The sequence below is a fragment of the Astatotilapia calliptera genome, chromosome 3, assembly GCF_900246225.1.
Source record: "Astatotilapia calliptera chromosome 3, fAstCal1.2, whole genome shotgun sequence".
NCBI lineage: Eukaryota > Metazoa > Chordata > Actinopteri > Cichliformes > Cichlidae > Astatotilapia > Astatotilapia calliptera.
The window spans coordinates 43541642-43566629 of NC_039304.1; the positions used below are offsets into that span (position 1 = coordinate 43541642).

At 44.3% G+C, this 24988-nt stretch overlaps 3 protein-coding genes and 1 pseudogene across 5 annotated transcripts; 2 read left to right on the top strand and 2 right to left on the bottom strand.

The window, feature by feature from the left end:
• Positions 1 to 1007: 1007 nt before the first annotated feature.
• Positions 1008 to 6638, bottom strand: LOC113009967 (H-2 class II histocompatibility antigen, E-S beta chain-like). Of its 2 annotated transcripts, XM_026148697.1 has the most exons (6): positions 5779 to 6638; positions 5420 to 5692; positions 2130 to 2343; positions 1982 to 2049; positions 1772 to 1897; positions 1008 to 1333 (listed from the first exon to the last, which is right to left on the bottom strand). In XM_026148697.1, exons 1-6 carry the CDS (start codon positions 5825 to 5827, stop codon positions 1308 to 1310), a joined length of 756 nt encoding a protein of 251 aa, XP_026004482.1. In that variant the 5' UTR covers positions 5828 to 6638; the 3' UTR covers positions 1008 to 1307. The 2 variants fall into 2 exon arrangements, with proteins under 2 accessions (XP_026004482.1, XP_026004475.1); XM_026148690.1 differs by lacking the exon at positions 1008 to 1333 and having other exon boundaries at positions 1358 to 1897.
• Positions 6639 to 6702: 64 nt separating this feature from the next.
• LOC113010135 (H-2 class II histocompatibility antigen, A-U alpha chain-like) lies at positions 6703 to 13771 on the bottom strand (annotated as a pseudogene).
• A 4567-nt stretch (positions 13772 to 18338) lies between these two features.
• On the top strand, positions 18339 to 24522 carry LOC113009859 (uncharacterized). Of its 2 annotated transcripts, XM_026148430.1 has the most exons (10): positions 18339 to 18507; positions 21780 to 21833; positions 21949 to 22245; positions 22335 to 22509; positions 22603 to 22659; positions 22755 to 22900; positions 23027 to 23107; positions 23208 to 23392; positions 23522 to 23767; positions 23857 to 24522. In XM_026148430.1, exons 3-10 carry the CDS (start codon positions 21959 to 21961, stop codon positions 24192 to 24194), a joined length of 1515 nt encoding a protein of 504 aa, XP_026004215.1. In that variant the 5' UTR covers positions 18339 to 18507; positions 21780 to 21833; positions 21949 to 21958; the 3' UTR covers positions 24195 to 24522. The 2 variants fall into 2 exon arrangements, with proteins under 2 accessions (XP_026004215.1, XP_026004219.1); XM_026148434.1 differs by lacking the exon at positions 21780 to 21833 and having other exon boundaries at positions 18340 to 18507.
• Positions 18743 to 20186, top strand: LOC113014909 (tigger transposable element-derived protein 1-like). Its single transcript, XM_026156734.1, has 2 exons — positions 18743 to 18750; positions 18838 to 20186. Exons 1-2 carry the CDS (start codon positions 18743 to 18745, stop codon positions 19592 to 19594), a joined length of 765 nt encoding a protein of 254 aa, XP_026012519.1. The 3' UTR covers positions 19595 to 20186.
• Positions 24523 to 24988: the final 466 nt, after the last annotated feature.

Below are 24988 nucleotides of genomic sequence, written 5' to 3' on the forward strand. Positions count from 1 at the left end.
CTGACGCTGACATGATCTTATAAACCTGTCAAAGACTTTTGTGTGCACTGATGCAGCAGTCAATCCTGTTCAAGCTGAATAATCACACACACGCCACTTTTCAGTTATTTATTTATAACAAATGTTTGGAATCATGTATGATTTCCGTTCCACTTCTCACATGTGCACCACTTTGTGTTGGTCTTTCATGTGGAAGTCCAATAACATTGATTCATGTTTGTGGCTGTAATGCGACAAAATGTGGGAAAGTTCAAGGGGGCCGAATACTTTTGCAAGACACTGTAGCTCTTTTCATTTTTAGTATTTGCTGGCCAGACTATACACAGACATTTAGAAAGAAACAAAACAGACAGTTTTTTCAGCTTTATACTTAAGTGGAAACTGATATTGAACATGAACAAAATGTAACACAACACCAACTTTAAATATGAAATATAAAAAATATGTATAAAAAGGTTTTTCAGCCTGGGCCACACTGGAGTTTTTAAATCTCCTGCTCTTTTTTTGTGCGTTGCCACTTCTCCATTCCTGCCTCTCTGCTCCGTGCATCATCATCAATCAATCATCAATTCTTATCTGTGATTGGACTGTAATGATGCACAGTAAAGTTTCGTAAAGCTCGTCTTTGAAATGTCTCTCTAGCCCAGTTGGTGGAGGAGCTACGGCATTGCAAAACACTGACGGTAAAACCTAAGCAGAGTTCAGACAGCAGTAGCCTGTGAATGCTTTGTGCTACCGTAATACACCAAATATCCCGTAAAGAACAGCTTCTCTTCTTTTCAAAGTGGATGCGAGTCCTGAAGGATGACATGCTCCAATCCAGAAATCTCTATGGCAGCGGTCCCCAACCTTTTTTGCGCCACGGACCGGTTTATGCCTGACAATGTTTTCACGGCCTTTAAGGTGTCGCAAATAAACACCACAAAAGAAAATTAGCACCGCTAACGAAAAAAGAAGATTTATTCATAACACGCGTTTAAAGACCCACAAAAACCGAGTTAACGACAAAAACAAAAATAACACTAAAAACCGCTAAAAACCCTGAAAACCATACATTTTACACCCGAACCTCAACTCTCACAGCCCGGCACCAAACGACTCGGGGTTGGGGGACCGCTGCTCTATAACATATTAAGCACAGATGGTAAACTGCAGTCAGACCCTGAATACATTTTCTTCTTTTGGCACAGATGTTGTTTCAGTTATTCTTTGGTGTGCTGACATATTGGCTACACCGTCATCAGTCTGCTAAACACAGGAAGCAGCTGACTTTAAAACATCAGAGAAAACCAGGACCAGGAACAGCCTCAGTTTGTGGGAACCAGGATACGACCTGGAGAAAGAAGAAGAGATGAGGACACAGTCACCAGCAAACTCTGAAAGCACTTCATGGAAGCTGATTTTAAACTGAGCAATACTGATGATTCAGAAAAGTTTCATGTTTTAGGGATTGGACAAGGACCAAGAGTTCTCTGAAACCAGTAGAAAACCTGCGTTTGAATGCAGCCAAAAACTAACACTTGTCTGAAAATGTACAGTATTGTTCTAGAAATGTGTGAAACTGGCCTTAACCTGCCCAAAAGTGTACATTTTAAAACATCAATATATTAAAAAAAATATTGATGTAAACCTGATCAACACCAGTTTTAGACCCATCGTATGTGGTTTGAGATTTTGTATCTCTGAACGGTTTCAGTCTGGTCTGAACTGGTTTCTGGTCTGAACTGGTTTCTGGTATGAACTGGTCTGTGAGTGAGAGTGGTTCTCTGACCTCGAGCTCTCTGTCTGTAGTAGATGAACCCAGCCAGAGACAAGATCAGACAGAGGAGCAGTCCTGAGGCGCCGACGGCAAGCTTGTCCCTCTCTGTCTTAGGCATGAATGAGGATGAGGAGGGATCTGAGTCACACAGGTGAGGGTCAGACAGGTGGACAGACAGACAGGTGTGTACAGGTGTGTAGATACAAGCAGACAGGTATTTACCCCAGTTAGTGATCAGAGGTTTCTCCAGGCTGGCGTGCTCCACCACACAGGAGATCTTCTCTCCAGACCTTCGACACAAACATTAGTGACTCTCAGATCTGGACTTTAAATGTTTAAACTTTAGCACTATTATTATCATGATGCTCACCTGGGTGTGTACTCCAGGTAGCAGTGGGTCTGGTAGTACCAATCCCCATCCTCCATCTCCTCAGTGGAAGTGACATCAGAGGTGACTTCCTGTCCGTCTCTGTGCCAGCTCACTTTGATCTTACTGGGAAAGAAGTCATAGACACTGCAGACCAACATGGCAGGATGGTGACTGGAGAGAGGCGTGGTGGAGTGAAGTTTGACAGTGGGCGGAGCTGCAAGACATTATTAGTTTGTATTATCATTAACGTTCTCTGTATAATTTGAATGCATTTATTTAAAAGGCACAGTGCATATTAATAGTGCGGGTGGAGTGCTGCTGACTTCGACTGAAGACATTGTCAGGCAGTGGAAGGAATACTTCGAGGACCTCCATAATCCCACTGACACGTCTTTCGTGGAGGAAGCAGAGCCTGGCGTTGAGGGGGAAGACCCACCAATGTCCAGTGAGTCAAGTCACTGAGGCAGTTAAACAACTCGTTGGTGGCAGAGCCCCTGGGTTCAGCCTGAGTTCCTGAAGACTCTGGATGTTTTGGGGATGTTTTGGTTGTGTTTGGGGTGGTACCTCTGGATTGGTTCCCATCTTTAGGAAGGGGGACCGGAGGATGTCTTACAACTATAGGGGGATCACACTACTCAGCCTCCCTGGGAAGGTCTATGCCAGGGTGCTGGAAAGGACAGTCCGTCCGTTATACATGGAACACTGGACCAGCTCTTCATCCTCTTAAGGATACTCAAGGGTGCATTGAGGGAGTTTGCCCAACCAGGCAGGAGGTCAGGAGGAGGTGGCCTCCAGCTCGCACTGGAATGGTTCACAGCCGATGAGAATCAGCGCCTCCAAATCTGCAGCCATTCTCCTCAGAAAAAGAATGGAGTGCCCACTCCAGGTTGGGGACGAGTCCTTGCCACAAGTGGAGGAGTTGAAGTATCTTGGGGTCTTGTTCACGAGTGACAGGAGGTTGACAAACAGATTGGACAGCTGAGTGTAAAAGCAGGGCTCTCGATCTACGTCGATCTACTGCCCCACCCTTACCCGTGTTCACCAGCTGTGGGTAGTGACCGACAGAGCGAGGTCTGGATAAGATCCCACCAGGAGGAGGCCCAAAGGCAGACCCACGACCAGTGTTGGGTAAGTTACTTTAAAAAAGTAATTAATTACTAATTACTAATTACTTAGTCAATATTGTATTTAAAATACTTATCTAATTACTGTGCCAGAAAAGTAACTTAATTACTAAATAAGTAATTTAACTAAATACTTCTTAAAATCCCTATAAACCTTGAGTGGGCAAACAATAGAAATTAAACTCTTTAATAATAATTTTTTTTAAAGACGGAGACTACAGTACGCAGCGGCAGCATCTCTTCCACAGTGGAGCCTGCAATCATTCTTTAAGCTCCCCTTCAGACGCTTTCTGTGCTGCTGAAGTAAAATCAGGTTTTGCTGCTTAGCAGGAGTTGCCATGTTATCCATGGATGATGAACAAGGATCACTCAGAAGTGTTCATCTATGCTCTGTGTCAGGCGATTCAGTAGATTACTCGTGCTATTAACAGCAGCCGATAGTTTTTACATATTACTGTAATGTTCTTGTCTGCTTGTTTCAGAAAAGTGAAGATACGGGAATATGTCCATGTCATAAAACAGCCACTCGCTTCAGCCGAGTCCGACATCTTACGCTGTAGAAAACGACTGTGCAGCAAACTGGCGCGAAATGACGCGCAGCTGCACTACAGCGATGTTAAAGAGCAGAGTTAATTAATTAATTAAATTAATGAAATTAAATAATGGTATTCAGCGAGTTTTATTATTTTACAATGTAACACAAGTACATTGTAAGTAACTGTAATTAAAATACCTAAAAATGAACAGTAATCAGTTACTCTACTTTTTCAGTGGAAAAGTAATTTAATTACAGTAACGCGTTACTTAGTAACGCATTACACCCAACACTGCCCACGACACACTGGAGAGATTATATCTCTCGGAAATCCAAAATCTGCTGTGGTGACAGCACAGAAAGAAAGCTGCTGTTGGTTGTTGTAGTCAAAGTTATATATATTTGATAGATACGTTTATTTGATTTACAATATGTTTAGATTTAAAATTTTAACAAAATTAAAGTCAAAACTCTGAGCTTCTGATTAATGAAAGTTTTACATTATCATTCTAGGTGGTGGTTGCTAGGCGACAGGACCTGAACTGGAAGAGCTGATCGTGTAAATCTGTGGGCTGCAAACAACGGTGGAGGAGCTTGTGATCGAGGCCCCGATGGAAGGCACTTTGATCAGACTGTACCATCCGGGGCCTGCAGGGGGCGCTTTGCCTGTTTAATTAATCATATTTGTAACCAGTCTCACACAGATGGGTCAGATAAGAGCTGCAGCCTGATGGAGGAAACTTCTCACACGTTTCTTTCTCTGAGGTTGCACCGTCTCACTCCAGAGAGGAAGTTACTGTTGTAAACAGCCTGCTCGTGTGGTTCAACATTCATGCTGTGTTTAGGTGCACTCGTAGATCGAACCATCTATAACCCAAAAGCAGAACACACAGGATGACTTCACACTATCAGACAGCTTCCCCTGCACTCTCTGTTTCTGATGTTACACAGTCACAGCTTGTGTGTGTTTACGTTTCACTGATCAGTCAGGTCAGCCTGTCAGCACAGCAGCTGTTTCAGCATTTTAGCTCACTTTACTGCAAAGATGCTGTAGAGAGTGAAACACACACAGATTAAATAACAGCAGTCACATTTATATGTGTGTGTTCTGATGATAACTTTATAAGTGTTGCCTCATATTGAATAACTCCACTGTTACACTGAGTCATAGATCTGAGCTGTAAATGTTTGCAGGTGTGAAGCTGCTAAACAAGCTGTGAAGGTCACAACCAATAAATGAACTGCAGACATCAGTGTTTCATATTTATCATATTTAAAATAAATGAATAAGATGAAAAGAAGGAAATAATTAACCTGTCAGGCTGCTCCGTGCTGTTAAAATATGTATATGGAAATATTAAAAAACAATTGTGGATGATTTTTCAGCTCAAAGAGTTTAAAAAAATAATATCACAATGAGTGTGTTATGAGGAACAGCTGCAGTTTGCCTGTGTCACCAGCAGGGGGCGCCGCAGGTTAGATTCGTTCTCTGGCGTCTTATGTTCCGTGATCGATGATTTATTAAAGTTATTAATCATCAAAATTAGCTGCAGCTGTGAGTCCATCATAAATGATTCAGAGTGAGGTCAGCAGGAACACCTGATGATGTCACACAGACCACGCACGCTCACCTGATTTAGACATAAGGTTGTGGTATCTAACATCAATGTTTGGTTTGCAGTACGTCCCCTTCTGAGCCCTCATGGTAGCCAGCCTTGCAGGAATATTGTTCCAGGCCTCTGCGGTCTTCACTCCAAAGTCAGTGAATCCAACAAACGTCCCCACATTGCTGTCAAACCTGATGATCTCTATCATGTTGTAATAGTAAGAGTCGGTGAACCGGATGTCCTTCAGCTCCGTGGAGTTAAAGTCACAGCGAGACAGTCTGTAAGTCATGAATCCATCTGAGAACAAACAGAACATCAGACCGAGGGCGAATCATGTCACCGATCAGTGTATTAGTGATCACTGGTCAGCGTATTGATGGTACCTGCTGTGCTGAGGCTGATGAAGAGGAGGCAGAGGAAGGATGAAGCCATGTTTCTAAGTTCTGCAGACAAACTGACTCAGTCTGACGGAATGCTGCTCGAGAAACAGGAAGTCAGGTCACATGACCACAGCATCATCTGTTACTGTGGGATCAGCTCATAGTTCACACCCTTCACCTCCACGTGTGTTTCTGTCCGTTAAAGCTCTGAAAGCAGAGCAAACTGAAAACCTGCTTTCATTTACGTTTCAGTCACAGTCTGCAGTCATGGAAACACATTCGTGTGTAATAGTTATCTGCACCCAACACTGATGTCAGACCTGCTGTAACAATGAACCTGTAACAGGACAGTGATCAGATTTACAATCAGCTCTGTGGGTGTGTGGGACTTGTGTGTGGCTGATGTTCCTGCGTGGACGCCACAGTGTGATGTCATCATGGCGAGCTCTTCAGAGCAGCTGGATCACATTTCACTGTTACATTAACATTACACTCAATCTGCATTTAAATATTCAAGCAGAGAAATTCAGATTCACATTTATAAACCATTAACAGTCAGACTGCAGCAGATGAACTTCAGCTCGTATTAATGTTGTGTTATTGAAGAGTATTTACATCACAATATGAAGCTGCTTCAGCTGACTGTTGTTGTGATTTTGTGCTGTAGAAATTAAACTGAATGAAATCAGAATGAGATTTTATCCATATTCAGAGTAAATTTAAATGCCAGATATTAAAACATCTGGAATATAAACATGTTAGATTCATTTCTATAAACACTCACTGATTTTTCTTTCACCTGCTTTCATCAGCAGAGTCTTCATCAGGATTTAGTTTGACATCTTTGTGTTTGCAAAGACAAATTCAGACATCATTAATGTTCATTCTGTTAGAGCTCAAAGTCTGACTCCACACACACACACAGAATCTGTCATTAAACTTTATTGATATATGAAAATCTGAAACACGGTTTGGTAAACAAAGACACATTATAGGAGTTTATGAACACTGAGGTCACATCAAACTGATCTCAGTCTCATCACTTTTGTGGCAGGAACAGAGTCCAGGTAAAATCTGCTGGTGGTGCGAGAGCACCTGAAAATAGCTTTGCTTTGAATTCCAGAGTTAAACTTTATTGACACCAGCGGCTGACGGCACAGCTCATACAGATGTTCCATTATTAAGCACGTCAGGTGAGGCAGGTAAACCAGAACAAAGGATCTGATGCTCATTACAGGCGAACTCTGCACACTCACCTACAGCACAGTCACACTGATTAGGTGCTCGTCATAGAATGACATCGTCACCGTGAGCCAATCAGCTGCACTCGTTTCCTTTGATGAGGAAGAAGGTTCCAACAGCCACACCGACCAGACCGAGAGTCAGACCCACTCCACAGAACACAGAGGGTCCAACACCTGGATCAGGCTGAGCAGACGCCTCCACATCTGGAGACACAAACACACAGAGAGAAACAGGATGACATGTATGTCTATGTAACTATATACACTCTACATCTACCTGCACTGAGCATGTGCACTGTAACTTTCACGCAGACTCTTGAACATGTTTTTAATCACCTGGGTCATTAAGTGAAACCAAGAAAAGCCAAATCTGGAAGCATTTTAATGTTGTTGACAACACAAAGCCAGAGTGTAGAGGATATCATACGGAGCCGCTCCACAAACTGCACAGGCTCCTGACAGCTGTCCACCCATCAGTGCAATGGGAAGATGAAACACAGTCAGTTGAGTGTGAAGGTGCCAGTGTGTCTGCAACTGTTGCTGCTGCTGCATCTACAGCAGCATGCAGTACACCACCACATCCACCTGAACCAACCCAGAGCCCAAAGCAAAAAAAATGTAAATAGTTTAAATTTGAATTGTAAACAGACAAAAAACAACTATTTTTTACATTTTATGTGGAGTGAAGAAATAAAAGCACATTTACATAACAAACATATATAAAGAAAACACAATTTTTTACATTAGTCATTCATTTTATGCATAATCTTATATGGGTGTTAATAATAAATTAGTTAAAGCAACAAAACAACCTGAAGAGCCCCAAGAATGAGGTAACTATGAAAAACTATGGTGATTATGAGCACTGTGACATGACATTGAGGGGAAATACACAGACGACCTGACAAAGAGTGAATGAAACACACACTAAATACACACAGGAGGTGATCAGGGCAATGGAAACAACACATCTCCAAATATAATATAAGAAATTAAAATACACTCAAACAGCTGGATCACAGCTCTTCCCAAACAAGTAGGAATGAAGGCAAAGTAGCTACACTTGAGCATTTTAGAGGAAAAGAAACATTTAAATTCAAAGAACAAAAATATCTGTCTGGGAAAAGAAAAACAGGAATAACAGCTGTGTGATGCAGAACTGATCAAGTTATTTGAATCACTAGAATAGCTGATTAACCTCCACATATGTGGACATCACATCTTAGGTTGTCTGGACCATTATAGACATTATACTGTCACTGCTCGATCAGCATTTAAAACAAATGTCCTCATATGTGGATCTCATTTTTCTCAGAAACAACAATCAGGTTTAAAAAAGAAATCAGGTAATTCTTTGTTTCTACACTCATCAGGTCCCAATCAGCCAAAACAGCAAAGAGAGATTAGAAATGCCATGAAAGAGAGAGAGGGAGGGTCTTAGGAGGGACAGAAAGAGCACAGTTAGGTGTTGTGTTGGAGAGAATCATAAAGAGATCAGTGGTATCTGAAACACTTGCCTTGATGCTGGTCAGACTGCGTGCAATCCTTCTTCTATGGCTAAAATAGAAACAACATTTCAAAGAGCATCAGAGAAGCATAAAACACGAGGCCTTCACCCTGCAAAGCCCAAAGTGTCAGGCTTGAACCAGGAACTAAGTTTTTGAGAGTCCCACAACATCAGAGGGATTTTTACTGCTCAACAAAAGAAGCAAATTGCACTTTATATGTTTAAGGAATGAACTGGGAATGAGAAAGTAAGAGATGCAGGAAGTCACACACACACTGGAGAGTGTGATTAGACAGTTTGTGGAAGAGGAAACATGCAAGTGAGAGGAAAAGGAAGTTAAAGAAAGGGAGAGTAAGAAGAGGTCGAGCTCACAGGACGAGAAAACAGTTACTTAACTGATGTTTGCACACACTCGCAATAACGACTCTCCTGACATGAAGGAAAACAGATAACTGCTCACAGATGAAGGAGCTCACCAACTGAAGGGTACAACACAGATCAGCAGGCCAGAGCCTGTGGAGGAGCAACACCGGCAGTACGCAGGCCAGGGTCAGCGATGGGGCCTGCACAAAGGTGGAGTGGAGGAGTCAGGCGGAGGACGACGTCTAAGGGTCGGCAGGCGTAGGAGGGGAACAACTATCACCTAACTATCCATCATATCTGCAGTGGACCACATGAAGCAGCTGCATCACTGATCCTCCCAACAAACTCCTAAGATTAAAGCCCAGAGCTCCAGCCCTCGTCTTACTGTATTTCATTACTCTGTATTTATATGTTTATGATGGCCCCAATGAGCATCACATTATTGAAGGGATGAGACCTGCACAGAGGGATTTACATAAACGTTACATCATATATGGATTATGTGTTGTGGTGCTGGCTTGATGGTAAAAAGAGTTTGAGTCTTGTAGTCCGAGCAGACAGACTCCTGTAACGTCTGCCAGATGGTAACAAGGAGAACAGCTGATGTGCTGGGTGGCTGTGGTCCTTGATGATGCTGTGTGCTTTGAGACACTTCTGGGGATAAACATCCTGAGTGGCAGGAAGCCTCGTGCCAGTGATGCTCTGTGGCTTCCTGCTGCTGCAGAGCAGCTTCTGTTCCAAACTGTGATGCAGCTCGTCAGCAAGCTCTCGGTCTTAGATTGTAGAAATTTGGAGGGATGGTTGGCGTTCATGCCAAACTTTGCAGATATGTAACATGGAGGGAGGAGCAGAGGTGACCTTTGACCAGCCACTCAAGGCACTTGATGATGACGGATGTCAGTGCAACAGGGCGGTAGCATTTCAGACAGGAGACCTCTGATTTCTTAGGAATGGGAATGATGGTGGTTGTTTTGAGGGATGTGGGGACCCCTGACTGCCTCAGGGAGAGGTTGAAGATGTTGGTGAACACCCTGCCAGCTGGTCGGCGCATGCTCTGAGAACCCGGCCTGAGATGCCGTCCGGTCCCGGAGCTTTGTGAAGATTGACCTTTTTGAAAGACCATCTCACAGCTTCTGTTTTAAGAGTATAAGTTACAGCCTCACTGTGCTCCTGAGGATAGAGCAGCGGCTCCTCGTTGTCTGCAACAAAACAAGCGTAGAAGTTGTTGAGCTCGTCTGTGAGAGACGCTGTGGGCTGGACACTGCCGTGTTTTCCTTCTTGTAGTCAGTGATGCAGCGTAGTCCATTCAACAGGCGCCTGGCGTCAAAGCTGTGGTAGCTGGACTCCACTTTGTCCCTGTAGTCCTTTGTGGCCCCTTTTCAGAGGTCGTACCTGGCTGCTTCATATGCATCAGAACGCCCTGAGTTAAAGGCAGAGGTCCGCACTTTGAGCTTAGCAAGAATGTCCTTATCTACCAGGGTTTCTGATTTGGATATTTGCAGACAGTGGTTTTAGTGATGATATCGTCCATGCATTTTCCAATATATCCAATGACAGAGTTCATTGATGTTGCCATCAGCTGCACCCTCAAACATCTGTCGGACCTCCTCACTCTCACTGTCTCATTTAAAGTGTTGCTGACTCAGAGCTCCTGTCTGTGCTGATATTACGGTGCAAACCAGAAGGATTTCAGTTACATGTATTATTTCAAATTAAGGGAAATGGGGTTGTTAAGTCTAATTGTTGAATGTTGTCATTGTGCTTCTTAAATTTGTAAGGTCTTAGTTCAATCTATAGGGTAAACTGTCTGCCTCAGAGTCAACCACCCAAATATGTAACAAGGTCCAATAGGGAACTTTGTATGATTGTAAACTGAAATTCATGCATGTCTGTGTAAATGTGTATGATTAGTCTAATACAGCTGCTTTAGCTTTTCAATGGGTCCTTTACCGTAAGAATAAAGGCTGTCATGCTAATAACGTATGCTTTATTGATCTCCGTGGGGAAATTACTCTCTCTGCATGTAACTCAGTGTAACAGTGGGCAGCAGAAAAATCAGGCGCCCGGGGAGCAGTGTGCAGGGACCCTCAGGAGTACCTCAGGGTAGCCGTTCAGTGGGGGCGTCCACACTACCCACTGAGCTATCCCTGCCCCCGACCGGATGACAGAGATATACTGTGTCATCTAGTCCCTGCCAGTATTCATGCTCGAAGGCTTTTCAGGGAGTTTTTAGGACATCCTGATAATAATGAATGACAGTCGTCCAGCCTGGAAGTAACAAATGCATGAACTCATTTTTCAGTAAGTGTGAGACAGGATATTTCTAATTTTAGAGATAGAAGCATGGGTGCAAAAATGGAAGAAAGCAGTTTTCAATATGTGCATTGAAGGACAGATCCTGGTTAAAAATCCAGACTAAGTATCTGGTTAGATACCATATATGTCTAAGGTTTTTTAGGACAGTAAACTCAGTCTTATCTAAATGTAGGAGCAAAATGTTCGAGGTCATCCAGGTCTTTGGTTTCTGGAGACATTCCTGCAGGTTGACTGGTGTGTGTTGGATACATGGAAGAGGGTGTCATCTGCATGACGGAGGTATGTTATGCCTATTGTGGTGTTACCTAAAGGACGCATGTGTAATGTAAACAGAACTGGTCCTAGCACTGAGCCCTGTGGAACTCCAGAAATAACCCTGAAGCTATCAAAGGACATTTCACAGCTCACACTCAGACCTTTGTTCAGAAAAAGAAGCTGCACCAAGATGAAATCCAAAACTGGGAATTAATTGTTTAATTATATCAATTTCACATATGGTGTCATGTAATCCACGTATGTAATTTGTGTCTACTGGTATGTTTCATGCCTTATTTTCATTTTCCTATAATTAGTCTCGTTTTAAGTTTCTTGAGAATTCTTTCAGGGATGCTGTGTCGTCTGCTTTGCAGACGAACAGGAATTCATTTGTCTTAAATTGGTTGACCAGGGGAATGTTGGGAAAGTATACTTATATAACTATATGCACTATATATCTATGTGCAGTGAACATATGTACTGTAACTTTCAAGTAGTTTTGCCCTCACCGTGGGTTATTAAGGTGGTTACGTTGTAACAGATACTGAACACATCACAGTAAAGTCACCTTAACGATCATTACAATACTACTGTATATAACCTGTATAATTAGGTCAGCTATTATTAACATGTTTATCATAAGATTATGCCACTTGCTGTCAGAGCACCTGTTGATGCATTCTGCTTGTTGCGAGATTTAACAACCAGGATTAATATGTGGCGTTTGACTGTGTCGTGACCTATTGTGATAATGCAAAGCAAAGAGTTCATCAAAGGGCCCCCAGCTGCAGATAACCCTGATCCAGAGCCCTGACCAGCCCCTGACCCAGCACCAGCTGTTTTTGGCTGGAGGACGAGTGGAAAGTTACCCTGCAGCAGCAGCAGGAGGTGGAGTTACTGGCCCCTATAAAGAGAAGCCACAGAGACATCTGCTCTGTCTGTCTCTGTGTTGCTCTGCTGTCTGTACTTAAGGCTCTACAGCCCACAGTTTGCTTTGCTTGCTTTGCTCTGTGTCGTCTTGCTGTTCTCTGTATGTTCTTACTTACTGTTCATATGATTCAGTGTGTTAAACTCTGTTCCCATCATTGGTGGGATGAGATGATCATATTGGCTCCAAAATGTGTGACAAAAATCATCGTGTCAAACTATCAGATCAGATCCAGCTGCTCTGATGAACACTGGCCTCAGTCTTTTGTTTAAATAAAGTTTTCTTACTATAGATCTTGGTCAGTGGTTCAGTCAGGGCCAGATGTCGCACTGTGCAGCTGTAGATGTCTCCCAGCTGTGCGGTGAACTGCAGTCTGGAGATCTGGGTGAAGGGTCCATCTTTGTTGGGATAGGGAACGTTGGTGCTGGATCCTTCTGTGACCTTCTGTCCGTTCTTGGTCCAGGAGACGTTGACAGGAGCAGGATAGAAACCAGTCACGTGACAGATCAGAGTGTTCTCCTCTCCAAACTCCACCTCGTCTCTGGTGTAGATCATCACAGCTGAAGGAGCATCTGTGCACAAACACATCAGGCAGAGGATCAGAGCTTCAGCTGGTTCCCATCAGCAGGTGATCGTGATAAACATCAATGACTTGTTCAGTCATTCACTGAGATGATGCCATCATTGTCTGTGTGAGAGAAACTAGAGAAACAGGAGCACAGACAGAACTCTGCTCAGCTCCAGAGAAACTAATGAAGAAAAATAAATGTGGTCTTTAATAGAAACACAAATAGAAACATGTCAATTTCTAAATGTGTTTAAGGTGGAATGATTTCATACCTTTAATCAGTTTGTTTCACTGGCTGTGTTTGATTGGACTGATCATTTCAGGTAAACACAGGTGAGGTGAGACACACGTTAAATGTTTGTATTTACGGTTATTGGAAGGGTAGTCCTTCATCACCGCGCCAAGAGCCTTCAGGTTGTGTCTGCAGACCTTCAGCTCAGTCACAGCTTGTTTATAAGCGCCGGGGTAAGTCATAGGATCGGCAAAAGGAGGCAGCATGTAGACTTCCGTGTGGTTGTTAAAGTCTGCGTAGGCAACCTCCTCCCCATCCAGTCCATACATGTCCTCTGCATCGAAGTCTGAACAGCCGTTTATATGAACGTCACCGTGCAGACCTGAAATGAAACACCGATCAATAAGCTGCTGCCGGCCTGCCAGAGTTTACCGAGACAAACTCACCATCGGCAGAGACACAGAGGACACAGGAGAGGAAGAGGAGCAGCTCCTTCATCTTCATCAGCAGCTCTCTGACCGTTAAACTGTGTGTGAGTATGTGTGTGTGTGTGTGTGAGTGAACCGACTGAAAGTGTAGCAGCAGCTGAGCACTAACTCAGAGTAGCCAATCACAGAGGTCACACCCCATGATGTCATCAGTATCCAGGCAGCTGAAGGGAAAACGATCTACAAACAGCTGGAGACAGCTCCAATCAATCATCAGTATTTATAGACTCTTCACAATAATGTTTATCGTCATCAGTTTCCCCTCTGATGATTTTCAAAATAAAACAAACTTTATTTGAAAAACTGATTCAGTTTGTTTACAAAGATTTAGAAGAAGAAATAAAATATGAATTTGTCTTTTAAAATGGTTTCTGTGTCTGGGCCTGATTAGAACATGTTACATCACAGCAGCCTGAAACATTCATCATGTTCACCTCTTCCAGGGTATTACCTGCACACACACACACACCTGTAGGCATCAGCACAAACACACCTGGATGATGTCACTTAAAGGTGTCAAGAAGTAGAAGAAGGTGGAGAGATCAGCAGAGCTCACGTGTACGATGATAATCTGCAAGAAAACAAAGGTGACGACACTTTTATTCAGCAAAGCTTTGTGACACACGATCATTATGTGCTGTGTTCAGATCACAGACTGCAGATTGTTTAGATGTTGTTCCCAGCTGGCTGCAAACTTTGCTGCTCATCGTCTACTTCAGGGCAAGCAGCTACTTCACTGTCAGCACTGTGAATGTCCTGATGCTCCTCAGCATCACACTGCACACAGATACTGTCTCCAACACTCCAACACCAAACAATCATTTGCCAGCTTTTCCTGGAATACGCAGCGTTCTGTGTCCACCTTCCTGTTCTTGACAGGTGCCAGGATTGGTCAGGATTCATCTCTTGTCATCTGTGTCGATCGTGCAGGCTAGTGACGTACATCTCCCGTGCTGTGATCTGAGAGTCAGCTGATCGACTCAAAATGAGAGTAAACTACATCAGGTTCGTGTTGGTGGATGGAGTCAAACATCAACACGCTGATGTAAACTAAGAGGTGTAGCTGAGTGTGTGAGCTGGCTCAGGCTGTGCAGAGCTCCACCTGTGGGGCGGGTCCGGGCCGTCAGAGCTCTCTGCTTCACCACAACCACGACTCTCAGGCTCGGCTTAGTTTTTAAAATAACGTTATAGCTTCACACTCCTAAAATACAGTGACAGGGAAACTAAGACTTATTGTAGCACGTGTCAGTCATCTATTCTCGTTCTTGATTGGTCACTGACGACATCATCTCTTAGAGGTTCATTTGGGTGTCGTGTCTCTGACAGCAGGGAGACGAGACGATGAAGAGGAGGGTAAAACGTTAGTTCAGCTTAAAGGTTGAAATACTGCTTTCACTCCCTGAATGCTCCGGTCTAATGTTCATGTGTTTCTGTGATGAGGAAGCTGAAAATCAGACTGACGACCTGGAGAACCACGTCCGACGCAAGAAGCTGCGTCTGTTTGGTCTCTTGGACGGCGCCGAGGATCAGCAGTTGCACCCTAACACCTCGAAAGCCAAACCAACACAGGTGTGCTTATCCGATTCCTGAACCTCCAAGATCGGGAGTTTGTTTTCCGCTCCACAAAACAACTTAACATCGAGCTCATCAAAGTGAATTGTTACGTTTGAGAACTGAATATAATAAATTCTCTTCTGATGCATCAGCAAAAAGCCTAATGTGGCAGTTTTAGTATGACCGAGGAGGGAAAGCGAGAAAACTCTTGGTATGGAGAATGAAGGAAATGCAGAGTGAGAGGAATGTATCAGTCGATCCATCTGAACTTCAGTTCCCGACACGAACAGAAGACACAAAGCAGGAATTAGACAGACGTCTAACTATTGATCACTCATCAGGGGTGCCCGTTATCTCCAATGCTATTTATTCTGACTATGGTGATGACACTAGAGAGCGAAAATGTCAGAAGAAAGCTTCAGTGTGCCCATGCTGCTGCCAGTGAGTGTAGTTTGCCATTCATACGACTACAGGGAGCAAAACGCACTAGAGCAGCTGTTCTCCACCAGGAACTATGGTGAGTGGGTGCATGTGGAAGACACTTTTCCACACAGATTTTAAATACACATCATTGGTCAATTAAACTCCAATATGAGAGTAGCCACTTAAAACTTCATGTCTTAGATAGCACAGTATTTTTGAAGTGATAGAGGCCATAACAGAAAGCTGAGCAGAGGGTATTTTTCTTGCACAGAACAAGTTACCATCTGCCTCACACGTTCTGCAGCATAGATTTTACATTTTAAAGCTCTCGGGGGAAAAATCCCAGTTTGTGTGACATTTTAATGAGAGCAAAATCAGAGGGGAAGGTCAAAATGCCCTCAGAGAAACTGGTGTGTTACTCACTGCATAGATGCATCTAATCCACGTAGAGGAACGGTGTGGCCAACTGCAGGCAAGATGTGCCATTCAGAGTGGGGAGTGTGGGCTTGTGCCTTGTTTCTCTCCTGTTCCCACCTGTGTTTTTCCCTCTGAAGAACTGGTAACCAGTGTGAAACGTCAGGGATGCTCGATCAGACCAGTGAGAGCAAACAAACCCAGCCCTCCCAGCTTATGGTTTAATCTTTATTGGGGGAGAAAACTTTTTAAGCCCTAATTTTGACAGGGAGTAGAGTCTTTGAAGCCTTTTCTGGATCCTCAGAGGGGATGAAGGAGGCAGAGGAGGAAGCAGAGATCGGTCTGTGTTTCATTGTAAGATAGAGACCTGGACCATTCTGGGAATGACAGCCGACTTTGGCCCATCGGTGGAGGATCTCATGAAGAGAGACGGCAGGGAGAAGGACAGTGTTTCATCGATAACAGCTCCAACACCTACAGTGTATATAATATATACATCAAAGTATATTTGCTATACTTAATGTATATAACATCATGTTCTTCTGTCCCCTTCACAGTGCAGGAGCGTGTCAGGATAGATTTCACTGCGTGTTGTATTTGTATAACTGTGCATGTGACAAATAAAGAAACTTGACTCTAATCAGCACAAACGAGGCTCTGACACATGGATTGTTTTTATAGTTTATTTAAAAGGATTAACCCCAAAATGTGAAAACAAGACCATCAACAGGCAAGACAGAGCTGACAATGTTACTGATGTCTGTCTGTAAATAAAGGGTGAGTGGAAACTAAAACTGGGGTTGGGAAACTTGCTGTGATCACTAACAGCTGCACGAGTTCTGGAGTCACCAATAAAACAAAAAGTATAAAAAAGGTTTAGCAAGCTCAGCATTACATGGATAAGGGATTAGGTGGGGAACACTTTCAATGCAAACCCAGGATGAGAGCACGAGGTGAGGCAGAGGAGGAGCAGGGAAGTGATGAAGGAGGACCAAAAGGATTCTTCTGTATCTTTGGGTTTGCAGCAATAAGCAGGTGGATTTTTAATGTTTCTAACTGTTTGCACAGTTTCCGTGCTGTTATTCTTTAGCTTTGGGGCCGTTTTATAATAGTTTTGTCTGAGGTGTTTAAGCTTCTATTTGTTCATCCACAATATTGTTTAGCTGATTCTATATGAGCTCGTTCCAGTTCTTTCAGTCAGTCTGTTGCTTCTCTCCCGATCATTTTCCCTGTTCCTCATAAATCCCAAGGGTGGGGCCCGTGGGTCCATGTTAGAGTCTGGACACATTTCCACCCTGAAAAGAAGAAATGACATTCAGTTACCTTTGTGTGCAGCAGAAATGCCTCCTGGGTGCACTGGAGATAGAAAAGCACATTCCTCACTTATTTTAAAGCTAATGCATTCAACAGCATTTCTATAAAATCAGACCTGATTTTTATTCCATCATATTAAGCCCATCTCTCAGCATAAACATTACTGTCATGGGTTACTTTGATAACTCCAAACTACAGGAGGTCAGAGGTCGTTAGAAGCTCCCTGGCTGTGCAGAGGCAGGAGGCGAGCTGTGGGAAACCCTTTGACGGCTGATGAGGAATTGTAAATGCTTTTTGTTGGAAGACGGCAGCTCGTGAAAGGCAGATGTGCAATGCTTTTGTGCTGCACGACCATCGTTGAACATCTATAATCCAGTTTTAAGATCCCTTTTTGTCAGGTGTGACTGCACTTAAAGAGGCCTGGAGGCCTTTTCAGAGGCGTCTCTCTTCGTGCATGAGAGACAAAGGTGCCACCCTGTCTGCTGGCTTTGTTATCTTCACACCTCGGCTCATATGATTAGGTAGAGGATGATTAGGGGTCCATGACCCTCTTGGGGACTCTCCCATATGGCTAAATGTGGGACTCTCCATCAGCAGCTCCTTACACTACGCTGAGCTGGATGACTGAGAACCGACATAATTCCAGGTGAATGTAACGCTACGGAGAAACTACAGCGAGAGTAAACCTGCTAACTTTGGTGTTTTTTCAAGTATCGGGTAATTTTATATGTGACTTTTTCTATCAGGTGAACAAACTGTGCATGCATATTCACGCTAAAGATAAATGCAGAGAAAGCGCAGTCTCTGCTTTCAGAAACAATTGGATTAGTTTCAATTGAGCGAACGGTTCAAACGTTACAGTGATTTAAAAACGTTGCAAAAACCTGTTGGATTGTGAGTTTCAGGCATTAAATGCTATTCTACATCCGGACACTAGAGGGCGCAGAGCGCGATGGTGGTACCGAGCAGTGTTTTGGGGCGCAGAAGAAGAATTTCACAGAAAGAACTTCCTGTTGTGAAGCTAACCCCAGCACAGCATGTGTGTCGTTTGTGTTCACGGTTTACAGAAGATTATTGTGTTTTCGTCTACTTGTTACCCAGGCTGACAGCAGCTTCACTGCCTCAGGTTAGTAAACATTACAATGACCGTGCACGGCGCACCTCACAGTACAGGATGTTGTTCGGTCATTCGCACATCAGGATGCGGGTCATTGTGTGTACACTGTGGCTTTAGGCTGCAGGTTGATGGATGCTAATGCTAGCTGACTTGGCTAATGCAGAATACAGTGGAGCCCCGACTTACGAAAAGTTCAAGTTACGAAGGCACTGAACGGCAATACTTCTGCCCGTGTTACGGCAAAATGCCCGCGTAACGAAATCCGCTGGCTCTGATTGGCTGAGCCTTCAATGCCCACAATGCCTTCCGAATCATGTGACAACCCCTTGGCTTCCGTACTTGCGCTTCGCTGTTCCACTTGAACCACGCAGCTAGCAAAATGAAGCGTAAAGTGCTGTCGATGAAAACAAAGAGAGAAATTATTGATAAATATGAGCGAGGTGGGAAACTTAGTGCTATTGCACGCGAGTATGGCCGAAATCCTTCGACCATAGGAACAATTCTAAAACAAAAAGAAGTCATGAAAGCAGGTAAACCTTCAAAGGGCCCCACCATCATGTCCAAAAGGAGGACCCCCATACACGACGAGATGGAAAGGCTTCTCCTTGTTTGGATTAAAGACAAGGGAGAGACTGGCAATACCCCCACAGAGACTGTCATTTGCGAGAAGGCGTCCTCAATTTATAATGATTTAGTAAGTAAGGCAGCTTCCGATGAGCAGCCAACGGCATCGACGTCCTCGCAGGAGGCACCGCTAACCTCCCCAGAGTTCAGGGCATCGCATGGGTGGTTTTATCGGTTCAAGAAGAGGACTGGCAACCACTCCGTTGTGCGTCACGGCGAGGCAGCAAGTTCCGATCACACGGCTGCCGAAGAATTTGTTAAAAAATTTGAGGAACTTATAAATCAAGAAGGCTACATCCCCCAGCAGGTATTCAACTGTGACGAGACTGGCCTCTTCTGGAAAAAGATGCCGTGGCGTACGTACATCACCGCGGAGGAAATAAAGATGCCAGGCCACAAGCCCATGAAGGACCGTCTCACCCTCGCCCTGTGTGCTAATGCCAGTGGGACTGTAAGGTCAAGCCACTCCTAGTGTACCACTCAGAAAATCTGCGTGCCTTCAAGAAACACAAAAACTTTAAAGGAGAGGCTCGAGGTTATGTGGAGGTCCAACCCCAAGGCCTGGGTGACCCGACAGTTCTTTGTCGAATGGGTCAACTTGGTTTTTGGCCCTGCTGTCAAGAAGTTCCTCGAGGAGAACGAGCTCCCCATGAAGTGCCTGCTGATCATCGATTATGCCCCCGCCCACCCCTCTGGCCTCGAGGACGATATCCTGGAGGAGTTCTCGTTCATCAAGGTTCTCTTCCTCCCTCCCAACACGACCCCTCTCCTCCAGCCCATGGACCAGCAAGTGACCTCTAATTTAAAGAGACCGTACACGAAACACATGTTCAAACGGTGTTCGGACATAACAGAGAGTACGCAGCTCAGCCTCGGGAGTTTTGGAAATATCATTTCGACATCGTTGCATGCCTCAAGTTGATTTCTTTGGCATGGCGGGAGGTGAGTCGTCGAACGCTAAATTCTGCTTGGAGGAAGCTGTGGTCTGATGCTGTTGCCCCTCGAGATTTTGAAGGCTTTGAGGGGGAACCTCGACCTGAAGTCAAGGTTGAGGAGATCGTAAATCTTGGCACCGCCCTGGGACTGCAGGTTGACGAGGAGGATATAAACGACCTTGTGCATGAACATTGAGAGGAGCTGTCAACGGCAGAGCTGCAAGAGTTGGAGGCGATGCTGCACTCATCAGTACGGCAACAATTCAGCGAGGAGGAGGCCGTCATACCATCGGCCGATATCAAGGACAATCACCCTGAAAAGAACTTTACCGCTCATGCTATAGAGCATTTTGGTGACGTCTGCCTCTCCCACTTCAGATCCATTTTGAAAAGTAGACGGAGACAGACGTCGTTGGATAGATTTTTCACAAAGAGGCCAGCAACAAGTCAACCTTCAGGTGAAAGTGTGCCTTACAGGGGGAAAAGCGATGGAAGTAGCAGTAGTGATTAGTTCAAAAACATAAAAATGCACTAAAAATAAATGATAAAATAGATTTTTTTTTTTAAATTATCTAAGTTTAAAAAAAGTTTTAGTTTTAATGTTTAGAACGTCATGTACATGCAGCATATGTATGCATGCATACAGCTGACACATATATACACTTATTCCTCTAATTTTGAGTTATTGGTAATGTTTTACCCAAATGCGATACTTCTTAAAATACAAGCAGACATTACAAAGAAAGCTGAAGTGTTACTAATTGTGTAAAAATGTCTGAATTGTTTTTTGTTGCCTTTCTTTTTTACTTGTAGTGTTTTAGATGTCAGGGCTGTTGGTGGATTAAAACTTTTTGTTAATAAAAATAATGTTCTCTCTGGTCTTTAATGTGCACTTCAGTGTCTGTTGCACTACCTCCTGATGTTTAAAGCCTGATTAATCTTTGAATTAAAAAATCAACAACTTTACACCTTAATGTTATGCCAGTTTCCCCCGTGGTGGTGCTGTATGCATGCATGCATACGTATGCTTTCTTCAGCCTCCACCACCTCCGCCACCAAGAACTCCGTCTCCAGCCAGCATCTAAGCACTCAAAAGGCGCGATGGCTGCTTCGATTTACGAAAAACCGTCGGGAACAGATTAATTTCGTAAGTCGGGGTTCCACTGCAGTGTGTTGCTGTGACATTTGTGAGGTTCCCTCAGACACACTCCGCCAGTCTTGTTGCTGTTAACAACAAAATATTAAAAAATCCACCATCTGTTCCACCGTCACCAGTTAATCTGGAACACCGGGTGATTTAACGCTACTCTGTGTTCATACTTGGAAGTATTAGCATGTTATTGACTTGGATACTATATTGTTTTAAGCCTTTGTGAATGTTTGTTCATTTTAAAGTGAAAACGCCATCTGCTTTTGGCACAAAACTATCGAATTTGCAGCTTCAGTTAGGTGGGATGGTTTGTCAGACATCACTGTAACATCATCCTACAGTAGGACCGTTTGTCAAACAGTGGTTACATGATGTCTGGAGACTTTCTGGTTCAGTTTTGTTTGTTTAGCAACTTCTGCTCATTTACGTAACTGCTGTTTTAGTCATGGCTTGTTTTCTTTGCGTTTGCTGGTTGTAGAAATGGTTTCTATGAAGCGTTTCTTTTAGCTGAACGAACTGCTGGTGTGCGTGCATGTTTTATACATGTGCTAAAGTTAAATGTCTTTGTGCAGAACATTGTGTGCTTTGGAGAAACAGCAGAGGATCAACAAAGGTTCAGTTTTAAAGTAGGTACTGCTCTGTGTCCAGTGTAGCGACATAGCTAGCTTTGCATCATACCGAGACACGCTACTGGTGCTATAAAGTGATGTGCAGAGTTTGTCTCTCTCTTTGTATTTGCAGTCCAAACAACATGGAGAAAAACATTGTGTACTGCCTGCTGTGCAACAAGCCCCAGCTGTTCATTTGGAATCACCTGAGCGGAGTGTGCCTGAAAGACGGCACAGCACAGGAGAGGGAGCAAGAAGCTTCCAGAGCTAAAGCCTCCCAGAAGCTGTTTTCCAGGGAAGGTCGACTCTGGAGCTTCTCGGAGCTGCAGGAGTTTTGCAAGGACGCAACATCTTGCACCAAACTCTGCAGTCGCCTTCAGAGTCGTGGCTTTATCATCACAGACACTCCCCAAACCTTCCCAACACAGAGGTCTGATGAGCTTGTTGCCACTCTGGCTCACACATACTGCAGGACACATACACACTTTGAACACTGTCTTACTGTCACCTTTGCAACAGCTTTGATAAGAAGGAAATCCTCGCCGTGGCCAAAAAGGACATCGAGTATTTCCACCAAAAGCTTGCAGGCGGTGATTGCATCCCCAGCGTTGCCATGACAACGTTCAGGCAGTACTGCGAGGCCATCCTGATGTTACAGCACGGACTGACAGCAGGTGCTGTTCAGGAACTTTCTGTAAGAGCCGCCAACAAAAACAGTAAATTATAAGTGATAGTTGATGGAAGTGTGCATCACCCTGAGCTCCAACACTTTGTCCCACACCCACAGGTGCAGGACTGGATGGAGCGAAGGGCAAGCTTGAGGATGACCATCCAGGAAGAAGAAGTAAGTCCTTTGTTCTCAGCAGCGACTCTCTTCCTGCTCTGTGTGGACCCTGGGAGGTGATTTATAGTTGTCATTGATGGCTCTTGTCTCTGCAGCTGTTGGAGTGCTACTTTAAGAACATCCGCCCAGTGTGCTTACAAAACCAAAGAGCTGGCAGTGACGACGGGGGCAGGTTCTTCCTGGGAGAAGGTGGGGTCCCTCTGACCAACCCAGGAGGAGATGTATGGCGCCTGAGGGCCAGGTGAGTGCTGCACACCACTGGATCCATACTGGCAAAACTTTGCCAGTGTGGTCATAGCACTCAAACACATGTGTTGCTGCGTTTGTTGGTGGATGTAGAACTGCTTCACCTTTCTAATTTGGTTAGATACCTGCGCAGCGACACTGAGGATCCTGCGGCTGGGTCAGCATCACACTCAGCAGGAGTAGAAACCTCGGGACAGGCCAGGTATGCTTTTCGTTTTTATGTTACCCACTAGCACAAGAAAACCTGCGTTACAAGTTTCCACATACAAACTATTGGTGGGTTTCTCTCTCATTCTGTGTAGGTCCATTTCCACAAAGCACCTACCACTCAGGGAATGGGATGCCTTCCAGCAGACCTTCCCAGTAACCCTAAATGGAGAGCCACCTTCAAAACGCCGGTGTGTACAGGCTGGTTTTCCACACTACCGAGCCCACTACAAAAGGTGGAGGGAGCTTCAGCTTAAGCAGAGAGTTCAGCACATCCTCGGTAAGCCCGTCATGCTAATGGACGCTCTGCCTCCATTATTTACAGCTCTAATATATACACATAGCTCAGCAATACTTCACATCACAGAGGTTCAAATATATACGATTGACTCAGATGGTTGATTTGCAGTATTCCTCACGCCTCGCTCTGGGACAGGGTGTGCCAGAAGAGGCAACGCCCCTCAGCGTGCAAGAGTACAGACGGCATTAGATAAGGAGACCTGGAGCACCAACAAGCCCACTGTTGATGCCGTCCTACGGGCCTGGGTTGCTCCACAGCCTAGGATCCAGGACAGCCCGTCCCTCATGTCCTCGATTTTAGAGCAGAAATGGAAGGGCCTGGCTTTGAAGGACTTCGGGGAGGAAAAGGGCAAAGGTAAATGCACCTATCGTTTGGACCACACCCTCGTTTGACAGCAAGTCAACATTTCTAAAGAGCTTATGATGACTTCCTGTTGCTCACAGGTGTCATCGCCCTGATGCCCTTCAACAAAGGAGACGTCGTCTGCGACTACCACGGGACGTGCATCACCAAAGCTGCAGGGAATCAGAGGCGGCAGTCAGGGTCTCTCTTCTTCTACAGGGACGAGTGCCACAGGGTTGATGCCACTGCGTCCCCCTGTGCCTGCCACCTGCACAAGGACTCCTATAGAAGGCACATGAACCATTGCCAAAGGAATCCAAACGTGAAGCCACAAAGGTTCACCATGAACTTCCCTGCTGGTCCTCGGGAGAGTGTGCTGTTCATCGCCCTGAGGGACATCGCGGTTGGAGAGGAGCTCCTGTGGGACTATGGAGTCTAGAGATGGCACCGTGTTTTATGTCCCATATCCTACATTTGGATTTCTGCCCACAGCGACATGACTCCAATAGAGTATTTTATAATCAATAAAACTGTGTTTTTTAATATATTGCTGCGTTTTGTATAAGTTCAAACTAAAGCTGTTCTGTTATATATCTTTCTCAGAGGTGAAATGCCGGTTGACTCGGTCCATCCCTGATGGAGTCTCCCATAAATCCTTTGGCTGGACATTTGACTTGTCTTTATTTTTCCTTTGTTTGATGCTTTGCTTGGCTTTTGTTGTGTCTGACCTTTTCTGATTAAAAGGAAATTGAGCTCACAGGACACCATGTTGCCTCAGCTGATGCAGTCCTCTTTGCAATAATGTTTATTTCCAAAGGAATTTCTAGAAATTGAGAACAGTAAAATTCACAGAATGAATTAGAAGATAACTCTGATGTAGTTAAACTAAAATCCTCTATGGGGGTTAGTATATAAACTCTTAACACCTAGTTAGCATGAATAAGTGTTGAACGATCAACTCCAGACAGATTTGGTATTCAACACTAAGTCAGAGTTAACGTTCCAACTCTCCAATAAGAGTTAAATTAACTTATAAAGACACTTTAAAAGAGCTGAAATCAAACCTGACAGTCTTCATTTGGACATGTTGGATTTTTTTTACTTTTCACTTTTTTTTCACTTTTTAACATGCATGTAGAAGCATATCACACGGAGGCTCTCCACCCACTGTGAGACAGGCAGTGAGTACTGAGAAACCTGCAGAACACTCATCATTTAGAGTCTGACGGGGGT

Bases quoted from the DNA above. Each gene is read 5' to 3' on its own strand.
- LOC113009967 (XM_026148690.1), bottom strand. From the start codon at position 5,827: ATGGCTTCATCCTTCCTCTGCCTCCTCTTCATCAGCCTCAGCACAGCA. The intron at 2,344-5,419 runs GTGAGCGTGCGT...AATGTCTTGCAG, and splicing joins CAACCTTATGTCTAAATCAG to CTCCGCCCACTGTCAAACTT. The intron at 1,898-1,981 runs GTAAATACCTGT...TGTGTGACTCAG, and splicing joins ACCTCTGATCACTAACTGGG to ATCCCTCCTCATCCTCATTC.
- LOC113009859 (XM_026148430.1), top strand. From the start codon at position 21,959: ATGGAGAAAAACATTGTGTACTGCCTGCTGTGCAACAAGCCCCAGCTG. The intron at 22,246-22,334 runs GTCTGATGAGCT...CCTTTGCAACAG, and splicing joins CAAACCTTCCCAACACAGAG to CTTTGATAAGAAGGAAATCC. The intron at 23,393-23,521 runs GTAAGCCCGTCA...GTTGATTTGCAG, and splicing joins GAGAGTTCAGCACATCCTCG to TATTCCTCACGCCTCGCTCT.